Source organism: Ursus arctos, unplaced genomic scaffold (assembly GCF_023065955.2).
Source record: "Ursus arctos isolate Adak ecotype North America unplaced genomic scaffold, UrsArc2.0 scaffold_1, whole genome shotgun sequence".
NCBI lineage: Eukaryota > Metazoa > Chordata > Mammalia > Carnivora > Ursidae > Ursus > Ursus arctos.
Genome location: NW_026622763.1, coordinates 10,344,566 through 10,364,013, shown reverse-complemented (window position 1 = coordinate 10,364,013; position 19,448 = coordinate 10,344,566). Strand labels below are relative to the sequence as shown.

At 48.5% G+C, this 19,448-nt stretch overlaps 1 protein-coding gene across 22 annotated transcripts in view; it reads right to left on the bottom strand.

The window, feature by feature from the left end:
* The window catches only part of CLASP1 (cytoplasmic linker associated protein 1), a 265,789-nt gene that overhangs the window by 11,036 nt on the left and 235,305 nt on the right, over positions 1 to 19,448 (bottom strand). For all 22 annotated transcript variants that reach the window (XM_057317072.1, XM_057317077.1, XM_044388297.3 and 19 more), the window contains 4 exons: positions 18,366 to 18,556; positions 16,460 to 16,588; positions 2,821 to 3,027; positions 1,122 to 1,238 (listed from right to left, as the gene is read on the bottom strand). In XM_057317072.1, the coding sequence (XP_057173055.1) occupies positions 1,122 to 1,238; positions 2,821 to 3,027; positions 16,460 to 16,588; positions 18,366 to 18,556 (644 nt within the window). The remainder of the gene's footprint in view (positions 1 to 1,121; positions 1,239 to 2,820; positions 3,028 to 16,459; positions 16,589 to 18,365; positions 18,557 to 19,448) is intronic.

The following is a 19,448-nucleotide window of genomic DNA, read 5'->3' as shown; positions in this document are numbered from 1 at the left end:
CTTTTTGTGGGAGAAAAGGAAAGGAGGAAGTGGAAAATGGAATCAGGCCAAAGAGCCCCCAAATCATTTATCTACACCCGCCTCACTCACACATTCTGACCTAGCTGCTTATTTCTGTCTGCAAGAGGAGTCAAGTATCTCCTCCTGGATCAGTGCTTCTCAAGCAGGGGGTACCTGCCCCCCAGGGGCAATCTGGCCATCTGGCTTGACGGGGATTACCACACCCGGTGGTGGCAGTGCTACTGGAAGGTACAGACGGCAGTCAGGAATGCTGCTGACCTTCCTACAATGCCCAGTACAACCCCGACAACAAAGTGGCCCCAAGTGTCAATGGTGCTGAGGGGCAAGTCCTGCTTGGACAGAGGCAGGCAAGCTGGCTTTGCTAGAACTCTGGGGAAGCAAGGCTCTGGTTGTGACGCTCACCAGCAATGTCAGAGGAATAGCTTTATTTGGAAAGAAACGGGGCATTACTTGCTGATTCCTTCTTTCATAAGGAGCACATGAGGCACCTCTAGCTCCACAGTTTTTCATCCAGAATACTGCCAGGGTGTTTTGAATTCCATGTTGACGTGCTTCCCCCACGGGCAGTCCCTGCAGTAGCCTCACCACCAGACCGGAGGCCTGCAAGGCCCAGGAGTACAAGCTGCCACTCCCACCCTTGCGTCTCCTGCCAGAGCTTGGGACATCCACCTGCTCTCACCTGGCAGGCTCTTCAGATTTTAAGTTTATTTTTAAACCAGTAAGCACTCCAGCCACTCTCAGCTGCAATGAGCCTAATAGGCCTTTTGTTCCACATTCGGCCCCCGATTCTAGAAAACTCTGAAAGGAACATGAGAGGTAGCAAAGTGAGGGAAAAGCTGAGCTGTGTGTGCCCTTGGGCAGTTAAATGCAGGATAACTGTCCTTGTCCCACAAAGATGTTATTATGAACGAATGCATCAACACACGCGGAGTGCAGACAACGGCATCCGGGACTCGGCAAGCACCAGGCAAGAACCTGCTATCGTGACCGTGGATGCCCACGAGGGACCCTGGCTGTCTGGAGGCCAGAACCGTGGCCAAGCAGATTTATGATGGCTGGCAGAGCCCAGGTGCTATGGGCCCATGTAACACTATACATACCTTGCTCCCCGTGAGCTGTGCGAGGTGAGGTTTCAGCTCTTCTCCAATTACGGAATAAATTGCCACTAAGCAAAACACGCTGGCCTTACGCACACTGCTTTCGGTGTTGTCATAACCCTACAAAGTCAGAGGGGACACAAAAAGGAAACGAGATCAAAGACCTGCTTCACAGTCCATGTGCCACCCACATTTCCACAAATGCCCTCACAGTTCACCCGTGGACTTGTCACCAACCACCACGGCACACCTGAGATCTGCCACTGAACCCAGAGAGGTCAAAACTTGACAGTGTCGAGAACGAGCTGGATCCTGGGGTTGGAAGCAGGAGGCTGGCCAGTGGCACAGGGGTCTGCCCGTGCACGGGGTGCTGCTTTACCACAGCCGTCGCAGCAGCGCCACCCAACACAGACACGCACCACAGAGAACGGGAGAGGAACTACGGGTGGAAAACTGCTAGATTCTTTCACGTTTCTCCCAATGGTAAAGCAAATCTTTTTTTAAATTGTATTCATTTATTTGAAAAAGAGAAAGAAAGTGTGCAAGCACGAGTGAGGGGGGCGAGAGGGAGAAGGAGAAGCAGGCTTCCTGATGAGCAGGGAAGCCCTGAGCCAAGGGGCTCGATCCCAGGACCCCTGAGATCATGACCTGAGCTGAAGGCAGATGCTTAACCAACTGAGCCACCCAGGTGCCCCCCGGGGTAAAGCAAATCTTGTGTGAAAATGCTTTTTAAGAAATGAGAAGTGCATCCCTCACTCTTGTGGGCAGAACCTTGTGCCAGCCAAAGATGGCTGGGGAAGGTCCAGACCCGCAGCCTGAGAGGTGCAGCCTCCACAACCGGGCCTCGATCTACCTGTCAGCCTGGTCCCTGCCCCACATTCAAATAGGACTACCTGCTGCTCTCCAAGCAGCCCCAAGGATTCTTCAGTCTGTATTTAAATTCCTAAGCCGAGTGCTCAGCAAGCAGCAGTATTTATTAAATTGTGAAGCTGATTTTTCTCTACCTTCCCCACTGAAATCACTCTTTCCTTCCAGGGTCCAACCCTAAACCGGCCTTCAGTGAGCCCTTCTCTCTCCGCTACCCAAGCCCGGAAATCACCCCTCGGCCTCCACTTGCACCTAAAGTAATTCTGCTTGCTGTGCCCCCATCCAGAGCCGCCTGCACGGCTGTACTGGGTGCCACGGCACGCTGAACCACCCTTGGGATCATGCCGCAGCACCACAAAACATCTTTTCTCTTCCAGAGTCTAAGGCAATGCCTCACGCTTAGAAGGCTTTCTTCAGTAAGGGTTTGCTGGAGAGGAGAGCAAGGACCCGTATCTGATTCATGGCCCACCTTGCCCAGGGCTGGGGCCCACAGATGTGCAATAAGGGTTTGTTGAAGGAATAAACAACAACAAAAATGACCAAAATATATTTATAGTAAACAGAAAGCTCATTCTGGGAGTCACAGTTCTAATCTGCCAGAAAGATCTTCCTGCTACATTCAGGGGAGGGTGCATTAGAAAACAGAAGGTGTGGGGTGTCCAAGCCATACAGCTGCACAGGTTCCTAAAAGCACAGGTCGGCGCCTGCCTTTTCCTCCCTGCCCCTTGAGTGAATGAGGACAGCAAAGCTCCCACATGCCCGGGTTGGGCAGCGCCTGCTCCCGGCCTCACAGCCCCGGGCAGACAGGCGCCGGCCAGCCGCTGGGAGGGCCCACCTGCAGCAAGCCCGGGATGATGTCGGCGAGGAGCTGCAGCAAGGACTCCTTGGCGATCCTCTCGACAACTTTGGTCTGCATCTTGATGGCGGCGAGGTTGATGGGGTAGTCAGCTGTCTGGATGATGGGACACAGGACTTTGATGCACTGCTCTGGGTGGATGGAGCTGGCCAGCGTGGACGCCGCCTCTTCGGCCGCTCTCACTACCTGAAACACCACATTCCCACATGAGTGAGCTCCCAAAGACCAAGTCACACTGCTGCCTAACTTCGGAAGCCAGACCACAGACTTCACCTGATGCCTCTGGCTAATTTTGTACAAGGAAATAAAAGCAAAGTGGTTTGGAGAGTAATTTTACAGGGGATGGGGGGCATGGGAAGGCAGGCATGGGGATTCCACCAGAAACCCTGGAAGTGTTTCTCCGAGTGTTGTCTCCCCCTGCAGCAGCAGCATTCCTGAAAATGTGCTAGAAATGCAACTTCCCTGGCCCCAACCCGGACTGGCTCAATCAGAGACTGGGGGAGGGAGTGGGTGGGTGGTGGAACACAGCAAGCTGTTTGGGGTGGGGCTTTTTTGTTTTGTTTTTTAATTTATTTATTTGATAAGGTGCCTGGGCAGCTCGGTCAATTAAGCGTTCGACTCTTGGTTTCGGCTCAGGTCACGATCCCAGGGTCCTGGGATTGAGCCCCACGTCCCTCTGCCCCTCCCCCTGCTTGTGCACGCTCTCTGTGTCAAATAAATAAATTTTTAAAAAATCTTAGAAAATTTATTTGAGAGACAGAGAGCAAGTGCACGTGCAAGTGGGTGGGGAGGGGCAGCAGGAGAGAGAGACTCTCAAGCAGACTCCCAGCTGAGCGTGGAGCCTGACACAGGGCTTGACCTCATCACCCTGAGATCATGACCTGAGCCAAAACCAAGAGTCAGATGCTTAACTGACTGAGCCACCCAGGCGTCCCCCAGCAAGCTGCTTTAATAAGCACTTGGGAGAGTCTCCCAGACAGGAAAATTTGAGTCTCTGTCCTAGAAGAGCAGGACTTAAAAATAAATACAAACGCTTTCTAGCAGCCTATGGGACATCCGTAATTAAAACAACGAGAGAGAAGCCTGGAAGAAAAATCAGAACGGCTTCAATACTTGGGATCCCATGGAAGCACCTACTTGCAAAGCAGCTGGGGAGGCTCAGAAAGAACTCTCTGGGTTTTCCTGTGAGGAGATTCTTATGGAAAGTTGTCTTTCCAAGAATCTGTGCTGGTATCACCTCACCTTGCACTCTGAAGGAAGTGCATGAAACGGCCACGTCACGGCCAAAGGAGCAGCCTGACCTCTGAAGAGGTCACGATGAGCTAGGATACACTAAGTATTAGTCCTATCGGACGAGAGGCCACCAGAAGGGCCGCAAAAGCCCTCTGTAATAAAGGTAGAAGCGAAATGCAAAACCCAGCAAGGAACAAAGAGCACGGGCTCTGGACTTAGGTGGCAAACCCCAGCCACACCATTCACAAGGGCTAAACGCCCACCTCCTCATCTGTAAGATGGGGATACCTCACAAATATCATTTGATAAGTGGAATCAAAATGTACTACATATTCAGTAGACGACAGTGACTCCTATTAAAAGCACAGGGATACATATATAAATGATCAACAAAGACACCAGGCTGTAAACATGTATGCATTTTCTTATGAAATGTAATGAAAATCTAATACTTTTTTCCTACTGCCTGCCCTGGACTGGTCATTCCACCCAGATTCTTCTCTGCTTTGTGTATTCTGCTATTTGTAATAAGTCAGCTCTGTCTTTAATTCAGCAACAAGACCAAGGTTATCAGCTCCAGCCTTCAATCACCCCAGTGCTCTTATGACTGAAGCAAAGACTGACCAACACGCACAGCAGACAGACCATCTGAAGGCATCTTCTAGATCTGGGCAGGAGTGGGCTAAGACGTCGGTGCTCACAAGCCAGGGAGGATAGGACACACAGACCGCACGAGGTCACTGTGGGGCCCTGACTGAGGCACTGCCCCCCAGAACCCTGGCTCCTCTCTCTAGGAGGAGCAGGGTCAGATCTCGGGGCGCTGCAGTCATGGCTTCGGGACAAGAGACAGCCCAGCCTTGTGTCAGCCGGGGCTGTGCTACCCTGTGAACAGGGCTCACCTGTCTGCTCTGTTCTTGGAACAGTAAAGGGAAATCCCCCACAAGGGGGCTCAATTCATCTCATTTAAAAATCGGTACTAAGACTGGTCATGCTGCATTAGCAGTGGAAGTTCCACACTATGAAACACCTGGAAGGAAATGCACGAAATGTTCACTCACTATCTTGGGGTGCTAAGATTATGGGTCATTTTATTTTCTTCTTCATATTTTTTTTTTTTAAGATTTTATTTATTTATTCGACAGCATAGAGACAGCCAGTGAGAGAGGGAACACAAGCAGGGGGAGTCGGAGAGGAAGAAGCAGGCTCATAGCGGAGGACCCTGATGTGGGGCTCGATCCCATAACGCCGGGATCACGCCCTGAGCCGAAGGCAGACGCTTAACCGCTGTGCCACCCAGGCGCCCCTCTTCTTCATATTTTTTATACTGAAAAATTGCAATGAGCATCACAGTACTGTTTTTAGCAAGGAGAATGTGTTCATTAAAAATTTACTTCAAGTGTCTTTTTGAGATCAGGGAACGTTAATAGTTCAGCCCTTGGTTCACGGGGCACAGGGAGGATGGGGTGCTGGCGGTCTGTCATCTTCCAGAACTGAATCTGAGCCCTGGCATGGAGTCACACTCCCTGGGTGTTAGCTGAGCCTGGTGCCTCTCTATTTATAATACAGGATATCATCATGATCGCCATAACAACTACTATAAAGTTATCTCTGCTGATCTCCTATGTTTCCGTAAGCTCTCCTCTGCTAAACTAGAAAACTCCCTGTCCCTCAAACACACGTGGGTGACCATGTGCCTTCTGTGACCAGCAGAAAGATCTTTTTCCTCAACTCCTAGAGTTTTTCCTCTATTGCTGGCACCTGTTGTAAGTTGCTTTGCATTCCTGCCGACATTTTCATATGTCCCCTTCTTCCCAAACAGGCTGCAAACGCCTAGTAGACAGGGGCTGGGGCATTTCCTTTTTACCCCAAAGCACACAGTAAGACTGGATACTTACCAGGTGTTCAACACTTCCAGATGGACTGAATTTCATTCTGTCTTCCTGAGGAGAGGTTTCTATTTAAAGACGCCCTACTTTCTTGAATTCTCAAAGTTCTCTTTCCTTCTTGTTAAAGGCCTTTTGAACTTTCCCTGGAAGGGCCTGCTATCTCTTTAAAGCACTGACCAAAGTCTAGGTGTCTCATTCAGTAAGCTCACGCCCCCATCACCTGGCCAGCATGCTCGTGAATACAACGCATACACTATGGGGGCACAGACTGGGATGATGTATTAATCCTTTCAGGAGTCAAAACGGGGACCCCAAGCAGCATAGTCAAGGGTGAATACTGTGTACGTGTGAGAAGACAGGTATCAAAAACAGCCACGATTTATCTATGCTTATTATTTACGTAAAAGGTCAGGCTTGGGTGTAAAGCACTGGAGAGAGATCATTTTACTTTAAAAGACTCTTATTCTTAATAAGCCCATAAGAGCATGGTTTCTTTCATACCACCACTCCCCCTGCCTTCTGTTTTGTGCTCTGTGTATACGTTCATTTACTCCTGTGTGTCAGGTTCTGAGCTCAGAGCTCAGGCCACAGGTGTGAGGAGGCTGGCTGGGACCTAGGCCCGGCCATCACGGTGCTGGGCTGGGGAGTTAGGGGAGGTCTGTGCAGAGGGGCAGCATGAGGCTGCAAAGCCCCGGGAAGCGGTGGGCCGTGCCACAGGAGCAGGCAGGGGCCAGACGGTGGGGAGCTGCTGCCTGTGCGGTGTCCCGCAGTTGGTCAGGATGAGAGGGAAGGAAGCCGGTGAGGGGTGGGACGCAGAATGAACGTCTACGAACGCATCCCGGGTGTTCTGTGGGGATGCCTCCAGTTCAAGGACCCCTGGTCACGCAGAGCCGGCCCACCCTGCTCAGCCTTCCCAGGCACCTCAATACAAGTGAGCAGACTGCCCTGTCAGCAAGCACGGACTCTGCCACACTGATGACGTCGCCCTCCACTTTACATACATGTGAGACAATTTAAAGAAAGCCCACTGTGATTTTCTTCTCACCAACTCAATCTCCTGCCAAGGCGCAGCTCTTTCCACGCAGGTCCCCTGAAAGCAGAATGCTGTGTGGCCCTGGTGGGCACACAGGACCTTTAACCTTTCACCTCAAGAAGGGCAGCTCCAGAGTTGCAGGGGCACATTCTCAGCCTCTGAGAGCAGTGCGGCGACAAACCTGAGTTCGCTCCTCTTGCAAGACACTCAACTGATCTGACACTCAGGCCTCAATTTTTAAAAATTCTAAAATGGAGATTTAAAAGGTATCAACTGTGACGGATATTGGAGAGAGAGAGAACCTACAAACGCCTGCCTCTAAGAGGCCACTGGGGGGCACAGTGGAGCACGTGGGAGCTCCGGGACCGCCAGAGAGCAGAGCTCTGGCCAGAGGACCCCTCCGACCCAGCCTAGCACCCACATCAAGTGGGTCTGCCCTTGCCAAGAATCTCTCTAAAAAGCCAACCCGAAACCAGGCCCACGTTTGTTGAGATAGCATGGAAGGCCCGCAAGGCTTGGCTCCTGCCTGCCTGTCTAGCGGTGTTTATGCCCTCCCTGCCCCCCGTGCCAGGTGACACCGAGCTGAGGGCACGCCCTGCACGTGCCCCACTGGCCGCTTCTCGGAGCCCCAGGCTAACCCCTCCATTCTTCCTCACTGTCGCTAACTCGTGCTCTTCACCTGGCTGGGCCGGGTCACCCTGCAGGACCCACTCGCCGCAGTACGGCTCTGGGAAGCCTCGTGTGCACACCGTCATCGCCGCACTCAAACTTCTTGCTGAAGTACTCTCTGACACTAGACTAAAAGTCCCTTGAAGGTGAGCTCCCATCTCAGCCTCCTTCTAGCCCCCGTGCCCAGCACGATGCCCAATATGCACGAGGTGATGAGGTGCTCGGTGAGTTTGTCAAGCGAGTACTCCCACAGTGTATGAATTTTTAAAGATGCCCATGACTGGCAAAGTCACCTCTGGGGCATGCCTCACTGATTTGCATTTACATGTTCCAACTGAGGAGCTAGCCCAGAAAGTGAGGAGGAAGCAAGATATCTATAAATGACCAACTTGAGCCTTGGGCAAAATCAACTGTAGAAGGACCAGAGGGTCCCATTCCAGGTGACATGCTTGAAAGGCAACAGCTCTGTCCTTTGCAAAAGAGACTTTAGTTCAGGTTGTTTTTTTCTAGTAATCGGCTGTTTGAAGAGAGGCAGAGTATTTCTTAGAAGACGTCCATCATGTGACGAATTACCTTAAGAACAAGTGCTTTTCCTCCTCCTCAGTTCCTGCATGTCCCATGGGTTGCTGTAAGTCCACGGTGCCCCTGGGAAAGCCCAACACTGGGCACGTGGCTGAGTTACGTACCGCTAAGCAGATGGTGGAAAGTGGAAGAGGGGGGTCCATCTCTTTTCTAAGCTGGTCCCACAGGGAGACCGTACTTTGAAACCCATGCCTTTCTGCTGTGTGAAAATAGTGTTTGCAAGTAGCCTAACACACTGCTCAGAAAGCTTGGTACTGACTGAAGAAATTTTCTTCGTTTTTAAATATGGGGAAAAAAATAGCACGGTCAGAAAATACTGGATAACTTCACAGACACAGCCAAGGTAGAAAACACGGATGGACGGGAATCCATGTTTCAGATCTCACTGGGAGCTGGGCAGCAGCCCAGTGGGTGGAAAGACAGGCCTGGAAACAGCCTGGGATTCAAGTGTCAGCAGTGCCACTTAACAGTCCTGATGGGAGCAAACAAGCCCCCCGTGCCCCTCGGGATGCAGTGAGGACAAAAGGGACAAGGAAGGATACTGGCAGGCTCACAGTGAGAACTCCATCCCATCATAAGCTGTCCTTCCTCCCCTCCCACCTCTCCCCTGCTCTCGTCATTCAGGTGAAAGGGAGCTACCCTACAGTCAGCTGCTGGGTGCACAGACTTTCACATCTGCTGAGCTGAAACCCAAACCCAAGGAGAACTTCCTCTTCTAGAACTCCAGGAATTCTCCATGTCACCCTGCATGAAGCATTTAATGAAATGTACCTAACATGAAAAGGTCTTTGGAAAATGTCTGAAAATAAAAAGCCAGAAGGTGCACATTGAGATGGTAAGTTTGGGGCCCTCTCTCTTACTCAGGTTACAGAAAGTTTCCCAAGACAGACATCGTTTTTTGGCAAGGCGGATAGGCGTTCTTCACTTCCCTCTAGATGCCAAGCCCCCAGTTTTTGGCGGGCTGCCTGAATCAGGGTGAACTTTAGGTTTTGCCCCTGTGTTCTATGTAACATAAGAAGCAAAGATTATAAATGTAAGCAAACAGAGAGCAAAAGTAAACACAGGCACCAGAAAGAAAGGAGAACAATACCATTTAGGAGACAAGGTGGCCAGAAACGGCAAGGATTTTACAAAGGGGGATGGCGCATATTTATGACATGGCAGCATCAAGCAGCTTATAATCCACCTTGAAGTGATCGAAATTGTTCCAAGTCTGATTCTGCTACAGTCTGGCTAGAAACATAAGGATTCTTTCTTTTCAATGTTAGTGAAATAATAGTAGCTAGCTCGGAAAAGCATACTTTCCTCATCCAACTTTTTAAAAAAATGAGATCATTACTCAGAATATTAATGAATGTTTGTTTAAAGATAAGGTTTCTTCTAGAGCACAGAACTTGTCAAAATTTGGATTGTGTGTTTTAAGTTCACAAAGTTTAATTTGGCTGTCACAGACACACCAGAAAAATCGGTTGAATAAAAAAAAATTTTTTTAATGAAAAAAAAAAAAAAAAAAAAAAAGGCAAATGCTCCTAAACAATGACTGGAATCAAAGTCGTCTTCCCAGTTGGGCATACCTAGTTTATCTAGCACCTCAAAAACATGGAAGCTAAGGAAAAGCATGGCGCCACCTTCTGGGGAAAAGCCGGAAAGGCCTTATATAAATGCGATCCACACTGAGTTTTGATATCCACCAGGATCCTGGGGACATTTGGTCATTGGTGAGACACTGGCACTTAATAAACGCCTGGATTTAAGGTGGAGTGCCGACATGGGCCTGGACCTGCTTGTGAGTCATCACTTAGCTGGGCTCCATACCATACCAGAGGGAGCAAAGGAGGAAAGAAAAAAAAACAAAAACAAAAACTCCAGGTCGAACGTCCACAGGCCTGAGTTTTGGACCTGGTTCTGTAATCAACTAGTAAGTGGTCTGGGGAGAAATTTCTTCTGCTTTCCAGGCCTCAGTTTCCCTCATCAGAAAAATGAGGGGGAGACTATAAAGCAAGAATTTGCACATTATCTTGGGTTGTATAACCTTATCTTCCACCCCTACTTGAGGGCTTTTCTCCTGAAAAAAAAAATGCATAGGAAAAATTTCAGGAGACAAATCTGAATGAAATGATGTCTAACAAGAGAGTCATCACATTTTTGCCTGTAAAGCAGATTCGGGGCAACACACTCTCTCTCTCAAATGTATTAAGGCAGTTAAGGGGGAGACTTATCCTGTCCTACCCCAGGGGGCAGAATTAGGACCAAGAGGAAAAAGTGCTGAGGAGTCAGGAGGGCGCCGCAGACACTGGGCTGGCCAGCGTCTCAGGAGGGGCGGAAGAGACCACCTAAATCTCAGACGGGGAGCTGGGCAGCACACTGTAGCCTCCCCACTGCATCCCCAATACCCACCTCTCAACTCTCATGGTGTTTTCCAGCCTGGAGGTGACAATGTGATAGCCACTCCAGGGCAGCAGCCCCAAGACAAAAGTTGTGTTTTCCAATGGTGTTTTAAACTTTGCTCAACCAATTTAAATAGGCTTCCTGGATGTATTTAGAAAAGTGCAGTTTTATCTGCTGTGTGTAAAATGTAAAAAGCTTGTCAACAATTCTGTCAACCCGTCTACTTTCTTCAGTGGACGAGGAGAGGCCCTCTTGCCTGTTTCTGAGTAAGATGCCTTTCCTGAAGCTACAGGAGCTAAAGGCCACGAGTCACATCCGGCTCCTAGGAGGGCCAGTCCCCTGCCCCAAGGAACAGTGGCAGGGCAGCCGGCGCTGCCATTCAGAAGCAGACACTGTGCCTTGCACTTTACCACAACCCTGCGGGGTGGGACACGGTAGCTCCACTTGACATAGAACTCAACGGCAGTGTGGGTCCCATGGAGTCTTCTAAGCCCGTGTCCCCTCCTCCTGGCCGTGCTGCCCTGGCTCACTGTTAGAATCCTCTCCCTAACTACTCCTCACAGCCAGTCTTGGGTTCTAGCTACCTCAGGCAGTCTTCCTTGCCTCTTCCAGCCCATTCCAAACTCCTAGTGCATCTCACTCTGAACCACGCGTTTGCTTTAACCTCAGCTAAACCATCAGCTTCATGAAGACTGGAGCCCTGCCCCCTGGCCCCTACCTCCTGCCTCCAATTATAAAACATTTACCAGAGTTTGTGCTATTAGTGTCAGACTGTTGGCTTGGCAACTACTAACCTTTAAGTGATTATATAGATTTCTGGTTTTGCCTTTCTGTTAAGCAGCAAAAACTTGCAAAGGAAATAGGGTTTCTAGCCACATTCCAAGACTGAGTCAAGGAAAAAGTACATATTTTGAACCTACAAAGATTTAAGTTTGTTACTCAATAGCAACTTCTAGTACCTTGAGGCTGGATGAGACACAGATAATCATCTAGTCCACTCCCTGCGCTAACAGATAAGAAAAACCAAGGTCCGGAGGGGTGAAGTAATTTCTCCAGGTTCACACAACGCATTGTTCTCCAGAGCCAACTGTGACAGACGGCTGCTGCCCCAGGAGGCTTCCAAGGACTATTCCAGAGTGCAGAGGGTCAGTTAAGTTCTGGCCAGATAGTGATTTTAATTGGTATTTGAAAGACAATTATCAGCTCGCTAAAATAAAATGTCTTCTCTCTGACACACTGCTGCTTTTCTCCGGCCACATTTGTCAAAAGGACTGCATAAGACACGCCATGCCAGCAGGGTAAAGCAGAAGCAAAAAGACTAGTTCCCGAAATTTTTTTTTATTTTTAAAATAATTTTGGTCTGGCTTTACTTTTAATTCCTTGATATCATACAATATAAAATTAACTAAAATGCTTTAAAAAAAAAACCCTAAAGACAAAAAACTGTTTTATATTTATCTCAGAATCCAACTTCTCCAAATAAATCAAACCACCCGAGGCTGGACAGTGATGCCTGGAATCCCCCAGACTTTGGTGCATGGCAAGAGATGTGCGGTGACCCAGTACAGGACACGAAAGGATGCTTCTTCTTTAGTAGACAAATATAACTGAATATTCACTAATGTGGGCAAGTTCAGGAAACGATCCAAAAACTTCAATTATAGAACATCTTCAAGACACAGAGTTGGGTGTTTCTTTCAAGTTTAAATAAACATTTGCCAAACATTTCTACATTTGGAGGAGTATATGTAAGACAAAATTCCTGGGAGCAACAGCTGTTCTTACATCAAATGTGTCAAAAATGATTCATAGTTAGTCAATCAATCATTTACCAAGAAAGAGGTGCTTCCGAAACAGATCAGGGTGTCTAAAACCAGTTTCATGTGGCAATATTCATACAGCATATGACATGTCCACACTGTCATGTCTTTGAGTCTCATGATTGTCATGCTTTATAGGGTCACAAAGAGGGGATGAGACCCAACAACACAGCTGGACAGGACACACGCTGGACTGAAAACCAGGTTTCCTGCCTCCAGAGTCATCCCCCACGCTGACCCCAGAATCCATTCATACCATCGATTCTCTTATCAAATCCCCTCCTTCACAGGTGAAGGACAGATTCAGCACCAGCCCGAACAGACTGCAAATTCTAAGATGAGAAGACTTAAAATCGATGGAGTTTTCTTTCAAAACAGAAAATGGGCTTCAGATTTCTGAAGGTCACTAACAAGGCCAAACCCTTTAAGACATCTGCTACAAGCTAACCCTACTGAAAACCATAGTGACTTCATTAATGAGACATTAAAAGTCAGTGGCAAAGTTTATTATGAAAAAGAGAAAAACAAGGAGTTAGATAATGAAGGAGATGTACTTACTCCTAGGAATACGGACTAGGACTAGGAAAACATCGCTAAGCTGATCCATCCACACCAACTTCTCAAACAGAAACTCTACACTGGTACCCAAATCCTCCATGGTGCTTACTGAGTCTCTGTTAGCTGAAGATGGGTGATGCCTGGGCGAGATCTAGTACTGGTACACTTTCAACGTGTAACGAAAATGTTTTGCACGCATTTCCCTAAGAGCTTTTCTCACTGCTATCGTGCCGGCGCCATTGCAAGGCTCCTTGTGGAGCGGCCCCCACCCCAGCAGGCGCAGGACGACATCTGCTGCTAAGGTCTCAGAGCAGCTTGTGTCAGCCTGCCGGGGTCTCACGTCCTTCGTGTCCTGCTAAAGCCTGGGTTCTGTCTCTGGATATAAAACCAACTAGCTTCCTGTGAGATGGCAGTTCCAGGGGCGCTCAAAGGAATGACCACACTTCAGAAGGACTAGCTAGGAGAGCAGACTCTCCCTCTGTAGGACTGATATTAGTCACTGGGTCTAGAAACAGTTTGGATCCTTCCCGATAAATGTCTGAATGTAGTGACGAGAAAACCTAACTACTAGAAAAATACCGTGTGCAATGTTCTATGCCAACAGGATGGATACAACACAGCTTGATGTGTGCCCAAGTATTCTGCCTGAAAGCACAACAACGGGGAACGGAGACAGACTGGTTAAAATACAAGAAAGACTACAAGAATTTCGAAGGAAAAGAAAAGGAAAAAAACAACATACCTAAAATCTACATTTACAGGTGCCCAAGTGAGGAGCTTCTGGCAAAGTGACAGAGTGAAGTTTCGTAAGGAAAACTACAAGGGCACCGAGTCAAGGTGAGTATGAAAGTATGCAAAGCAGGGGAGACCTGCCAACACGGGCACTCCTTTATTTGGAACACAGTGTTTTCCGCACCTGCCTTATCAGGCCATCAGTGACAGCAGCGTGGAGACCCTGGGTTACTCGAATTCCACATCAACTGAACACTAAGTTTACTTTAAGCAACAGATATTTTCTGCTTTTGTCCCTCAGGCAATTGAAAGGACTTTACACCTAAGAACTTTCTCTCCTAAATTTCTCATTTTGCAGGAGAAAAAAAAAAAAAAAAAAAAAAAACCCAAAACAAGATCCCTCAAGAAAACAGCTAATAATAAATAGATTATTTAATTCTGCTCACTTGTCCTTCTCAGGGTCCAATGTCAAATTGCAAAGTTTCAGATCAGGATGCCGACTTGAAACACAGACATTTTCCAAGGGGATAGTTAGTAAGTGCCACACCCTGTGGATGGCTTAGTTTCACCTTGATGTCACATTCTAAGTACGTCCTCTCCTGAGGAAACAGCTGACATCAGATATTTGCAAAAAGACACCAATTTTACTTTTTTTTTTTAAAGATTTATTTATTTGAGAGAAAGAGAGCATGAGTGGGAGGGATGAGGGTGGGGGGAGAGAATCTCAAGCGTGGAGCCCAATGTGGGGCTTGATCTCACGACCCTGAAATCGTGACCTGAGTCGAAAATAAGAGTCGGACACTTAACCAACTAGGCCATCCAGCCACCTTTACTTCACTTTTTGATCATGTATTCTCATTAAGGAGAAGCTACTGTGGTTTAAAAAAAAAAGGAAGAAAGAAAGAAAAAGAAAAAAGAAAAAAGAAAAAAAGCCAGCACAACCCCAGGCCAGTTGCCCCTTAAAAGAGACACACGATCTGCTTCACATCTTGGTTCTGCCAGTAACTGCCACACATCACCTGACAAATTACAGCATTTTTTGGACCCTCTTTCCTCGCTCAGGAGTAACGGTATTGACTGTATTAGCTCATGTGGTCCTCACATTTTTTTTTTTTTTTTAAGATTTTATTTATTTATTTAACAGAGATAGAGACAGCCAGCGAGAGAGGGAACACAAGCAGGGGGAGTGGGAGAGGAAGAAGCAGGCTCATAGTGGAGGAGCCTGATGTGGAACTCGATCCCATAACGCTGGGATCACACCCTGAGCCGAAGGCAGACGCTCAACCGCTGTGCCACCCAGGCGCCCCAGGTCCTCACATTTTTTAAATGAGTTATGGTAAATGGAAAGTGTTCTGTTCAAACATGAGTGGTTTTCACTATCAAACCCCAAGCCAGATTTCGGAAGTATACAGTATCCGTCTGAAAACACACCTATCCCTTATGAACCTGGGATGTGCTAGGACCATCAGGTGGAGATGCCTAGACAGAGCACGAGACGCCGACCCTTGCTGAGTCTGCTATTGTGGGACAGATTTCAGGAGGCCAGACCTGTCACTGCTTGGCAGCCACGTAACTGCTAAACAGAGAAAAACCATGATTTAGGGTCCGGATTCTTTTTGCAGACATGTAAGAACTGCTCTCCCTGCAATTCCCTTAATCCGTAAGTGTGCTCATGAGAGTCACATGGGAGCCGAGAGACTGAACTGAGCAAGGGGTTATGTCTCATGGGGGTCAAACCCACTCAAGTTTTCTGAAGTTCTAAGTACACAGCCCTACCTTCCACAGTGCCTTCTATCGGAGGGTGCTGCTGAGACACCTGTATTTAGGAGAGCTCCAGCCACTCTTCTCTGTAGGTCTCTAGACACTCAAAGGACTGGTGAGCCATGGGGGCTGGACAATTCAGGAAGCCAGTGGATGAGGATTTACCAAGTGTCCAGTCAAGGCTGGCTGTAAGTGTGCAGGGCACAGAAACACATCCTTCTGGCTCTCTGGGAGGCATCTGAGGTGCCAGGACAGTTTTGTAGCATTTTACGTGTTCAGGAGCTAGTAGGAGAGGCATGACATGACTGCCTGCATTCATCCGGATCTTGCAGAGAGCGGCACGACGAGACGGCAGGAGAGATAGGAAGACTGACGTGGGGTAGCACCTCTGTCGACACGTACTAGGCCTGGAACTCTCACTGACTGTCTCATTTAATTCTCACAAGAAACTGTGACCGTATCCACCTCTATCTTACACACAAGGACACTGAGACTTGGAAGCTGAAAGAACCTGTCTGAAGTTGTGGAACAAGGAAGAGCTGGTGCCAGCACTCGCATATAGGTGTCTCCCAAGCCAACCTCAATCTCCCAACACCAGTCTGGTGGGTGCCAAATGCCACCAGGGTATGGCAGACCCCCTATACCCCTTCTTTTGGCCACAGCAATGGGAACCACTGACTTGGGAAATCCCTCTGGGACAGGTCAGCGAACAGGTCAGTTTCTGTACAGGTGGAAAGGGAGTCGGGAACCAAGTGGCACCAGGCCCTCAACTGCACCTAGGCTCAGCCGTCACACCACCAGTGGGATCTTCACCCTGTATCAGAGCCTGGGCCAAGCTCAAAGGGAGCAACGCCCGGTCTTAGGACGCACAGTGAACCACACTCATCTCTTCCCATATCCGCAGTACACCCCCAGACCCATGTGCTCAGCACTCCTAGGCCAGAGGCCTGGCTCACCTCCTTATGGGAATCTTTATGGGCTTCCAGAGTCTTCATAATGGTCAGCTCGGCGTAGTTTTTAAATCTTGCTGGCTGGTTTCTCAGAATTTCCCGTAAAACTCTCAATGCTAGCGCTCGGATGGAATGCTAGAGTACAAGAGGAGAGGAAGACGTTAGCAAACACTACCCAGTGCTTCAATGAACATGCCAACCAACAGTGTCTGGCAGGGCCAAGCACCCAGCCCTGCGCTTCCCTGGCACCCTGCTAGCACCCTGACACAGGTCACACTGCTTAAGTGGCACAGGCTGAGGGGCCAGCTCCAGGAGGCAGGTGCTGTGCCTACTGACATTCCTAAGGCCCAGCATCTAAGAGGGACCTGGTGAAGATTTCTGGAATGAGCCAAATGAGGACCAAATGAGACCGAATGAGGACGATACATCTAAGTTCATTATCTATCTCCTGGGGGGGATTTCCAGATTTCCTGAGGCTTAGATATGCAAATTACCCTTCTATAAAATGTACAAAAGAACAGGTAAAAAGCATCTAACCATCTCATCAAAATGACCTGTTAGAAGGTGGACTAAGAGCCGCAGACCTGTCGTTACTCCCGACCTTCTGTGTGGTGAGATCACAGTGGAAGGGAATGTGTACATGCCTCGAGCTGTCTGGGGCCGGAGTCTCACCATTTGGAGGAAAGCCATTTCAAACAGACTCCTAATCTCAATAAAAGAAAATGGGGTTTACACCAAACAGAGCCAAAGAGTACATCCTGATTCTTCGTCGCTCATCTGTACAGTTCACACACTAACACACCATCCACTTGCCCTCTACATGACATCACTTCATCTCCCAACAACGCCTGACCAAGCAGATGGGCTTCAGCAGCCGATAGTCTGTTGCAAGTTAATACTGCCCTTTTGTCACTGCCCTCCTATCTGTACTCACTCCTGTACCAAACCATTAACCCGAAGCATCAGAAAGAAATCAGTCCCCATGACACTCCCCAGCCCCATGTGCACCCATCTTCCAACAAAGTCACCATCAATGTGACCCTGAGCGTGACTTTTACCGTGAGCTGTGTTGAGCTTCCTCCAAATCCACCCAGTCCTGCCCCTGAACTCTTCACCACACCCACTTCATTGCTGTTTCTGCCAGCCCACACAAAGCCCAGTGCAGAGATGGACTTTTACTTCTAGAATTCAGACAATTCCCAACATTTACTGCTGTCTCCATATAAGGGACCAGCGCACAGACAGGAGAGGGCAGGGCTCCGACGAGGTTACTCCTTCTGTCAGAGTCACCTACGTGGCGCCATGTGTGGATTACAGACCAGACATGGCACAAATGCCTCACTGGCCACATTTAAATGTCACAGTGTGAAGAGGGCTCATTTTATAAACAATAGAAGATAACAGAAAATAACCCACACTTCTAGAACTTGTTGCTTAACCAAAGAAGATGACTGGAACTGCTCACATATGCAGGGCTGAACCTACACGGAACTTCATGGAAGGCAGCATCTAGTAGGGCCTTTTAAAAAATGAACTTGTCTCTTTCTCAATTATACATGAAACATAAAACTCGCACAGAAAAAAGCTCATTGTAAAAAAAACATTCCACGCTAACAAAGTCATAAGAAATTTTGTGTTAGACAATGTAACCTGAAGCAGGAACAAGTTTCCCTCAGGTCCTACAAAACCAATTACAGAAAAAACTAGCATATAATAAGCTAGGAATGGGGCCTGTCTCAGCACCAAAACATGACCTTACTAACTGGTGCTCAGAAAACACCTGAAAAATGTTTTGACGTAAACAGTAGGCACTATACAGAAAGTAAAGCTGAGGCCAAACTCAAGGAGAACAGGACGCAGTAACCCTTCCCCCGGGAAGGGGGGAGACAGAAGGACGAGGAAAGCGCCTCACATCTTTGTCCCCGAGCGTCTCCAGCAGCAGGAGCAGAATGGTCTTGAAGTGCTCCTCCCAGACGCCCAGGCTGTCTTCCCGGGTGATCTTGAGCAGCTCCAGCAGGGCGCCTTTCCGTTCCTCCACCCGCTCGTTGTGGTTGGACAGCTCTTTCAGAAGGTCGGCCACCAAGTCAGAATGGTCAATGGGCACTGGAGAGACACCAAGACAAGTCACCTCACAAGGGAAGCCCCGGCTGGGGACGCGCCCTTGGGGACGCTCAGCTCCCCTCCGTCGGCTCCCCGCTCTCCCAGAGGCAGCTTCTCCTCCGTCCCTGCTGCCATGTCCTGACCCTGCTTTGAACCACCTCACTCCCTACACCGTCAGCAGGCCACCTCCCCAACTATGAAAACAGAGATATGAGAACAGGCATTAGGTACCGATATCAACGTCTTTACCCTTCCTTACCATCTTTTGCCCCCTCCTATTTCAGACAAACAGGAAGAACCATCTAATAGTCCCTCCTTGATGGTCTTCTTTCCCCCAAGTCTATCCCCACCACAGCAGCGCAAAGGCAGGCCACCGCCGGACAGTCCCCTCCCGCAATCACACCCAGGGAAGCACGCACATTTTCCTCAGGGCCCTCCTCACCGTCACACCTGATCCTCTGACATCCATCCCTTCCCTGCCCGAATGTCCAGAGCTTAGTAATCAGCACAGCAAACAAATACTAATCAAGATGTTTAGACTATTCTATTGGACTATTTATAGACTAAACTTGCCAAGATCACTAGCAAAATTACTTGTAGAGACTTCAACCATGGAAGACATCCTTTCTCTTCCCTGGTTCTTTCAAGAGACCTCAACTCTGAACATTCCCTTCCAATAATAAGGATGAAAGAGCAAAAACAAATCATTAGAAATTACTTATATTTGTATTTGCGTACTTTTTTAAAAGCATCTAAGGTAGGAGAACACACACACAGGAAGTTTGAAATGTTAAAGAACTCGATCTTTCCCCGCTGAATTCCCACCTTTCTCTCTGAGCCTTTTACTATACAGTTGGTGATCAACGAACACCCACCCCAATCTCTGTTCTCTCTT